This window comes from Cynoglossus semilaevis, chromosome 6, assembly GCF_000523025.1.
Source record: "Cynoglossus semilaevis isolate Cse_v1.0 chromosome 6, Cse_v1.0, whole genome shotgun sequence".
In the NCBI taxonomy this organism is placed as follows: domain Eukaryota; kingdom Metazoa; phylum Chordata; class Actinopteri; order Pleuronectiformes; family Cynoglossidae; genus Cynoglossus; species Cynoglossus semilaevis.
In genome coordinates, this window is record NC_024312.1 from 3044253 (window position 1) to 3045828 (window position 1576).

Below are 1576 nucleotides of genomic sequence, written 5' to 3' on the forward strand. Positions count from 1 at the left end.
GTGACCACCACAGAAAAATAGTCTACATATAAAGGCCCCAACTACGCGCCTGAAAAGTCTGTGAGTACCAGCAGGGGGCTCTGGACTCACAATTATGGCTGAGACTGAAGCGGAGCTCCGACCAGAAGAAGAAGAAGAAGGAGTTCAGAGCTGCAGGTGGAGGAGAACGAGAGGAGACGAACGACGGGCAGGTCGGTGGACAGACAGGAAGAGAGGGAGAGCAGAGGCCACCAGGGGTCAAGAGGTCGGACAGGACGGAGGCCGAGGTCCAAGAAGGCAGAGAGGAAGAGAGGGAGGGGCGGAGATCCAGGAGAAGAAGAAGAAGAAGAAGAAGGAGGAGGAGGAGGAGGTCCTCCACCATCCAGAGGGAGAGAGAGGGAGAACAACCTGAAGGAGGTGAGAGAGAGAGAGAGAGAGAGTGAGGACGACCAACAGACAGAGCAGTCGATCCTTGATGGAAATAATGTTTAAATCTTAACATATATTCATCAGTATATCAGTGAGGATATATATGTATTTTATATTGTTATATATATTTTATATTTCTTGCCTCTGCCTGTCAAACCTGTGATGATGCTGATCATAAACACTGAGTCTGGTTCCTGATTTTATTGACCCTCAGTTTTTACTCTCACTCACTCCTGGATCTAGTTCCAACAGTTCCCGAAACTGAAGGACCATGTGACAGGAAGTGGACTCCCGTTACATTCACATATTGATATTTTCAACCGAGGCTTGAATTCACGACATTTTAAAAACCAAAAGAGAGCTGAGAAGACGATGACTCACGGAAAACCTGGACGGCTTCAACAGATGGTTTCAAGATGACACGAGGATTCTGTCAGGAAAAAAAAAAAGAAAGACAGAAAGAAAGAAAATGATTAATAATAATAACGGATCCAAACATGATGTTCTGGTCCGTGTTCTGACCGGAACGTCGTTCCACTGCCTCGGCAGGTCTTCTGGCTCAGGTGGGTAGGACATCCAGGACGGGCTGCGGTACGAGGAGGGTGGCGACATGACGAAGTAGTCGGAGTATCCCGGTCGGTTGGCGGAGATGGCGTAGACGGCTGTGATTGGGTTTCCTGTGGAAGTGGAACTCAGATGATGACCTGACTCGACCTCCCTGATTGGTCTCTGTCTTCAACCTTTCTCACCTGAGAAGTTGTTGATGGACTGGTCCACAGTTACAGCGGGGAAGGGAGTCCGAGACATGGGCAGGTAGGGGGCGCCGTTGTGCTGCTGGACCTGGATATCTGAGGCTTCGGTCACGCGTGGCTTGAGGCTAACGTCAGGAGTGGATCTGTTGATTAGAGAGTGGGGAAAAAAATAAACTTATTATTAATTAACTATATTAAATTGTATTAATAAACTATATTAAAATATTAATTATTTAAATTATGAAGTAAAAAAAATGTTGCGTTTTTTTATTTATTTTTTAGTCAACCTCAAAACTGAAGTATTTTTAACCAAAACTCCACCGTTTACACTGTGACTGACGCACGTGCAACATGTGACGCGACATGATGTCATAGCACGGAACAGCTCAGGACCATGATGCACCACTGCACACCAA

The 1576-nt window shown here is 46.3% G+C and overlaps 1 protein-coding gene across 1 annotated transcript in view; it reads right to left on the reverse strand.

Moving 5' to 3' along the window:
• Window positions 1-6: 6 nt before the first annotated feature.
• LOC103379654 (UPF0606 protein KIAA1549L-like) overlaps window positions 7-1576 on the reverse strand; it is a 48265-nt gene continuing 46695 nt past the window's right edge. The window contains 3 exon segments of the mRNA XM_025056469.1: window positions 7-838; window positions 931-1085; window positions 1158-1303. Of these exon segments, the coding sequence (XP_024912237.1) occupies window positions 752-838; window positions 931-1085; window positions 1158-1303 (388 nt within the window). The 3' untranslated portion in view covers window positions 7-751.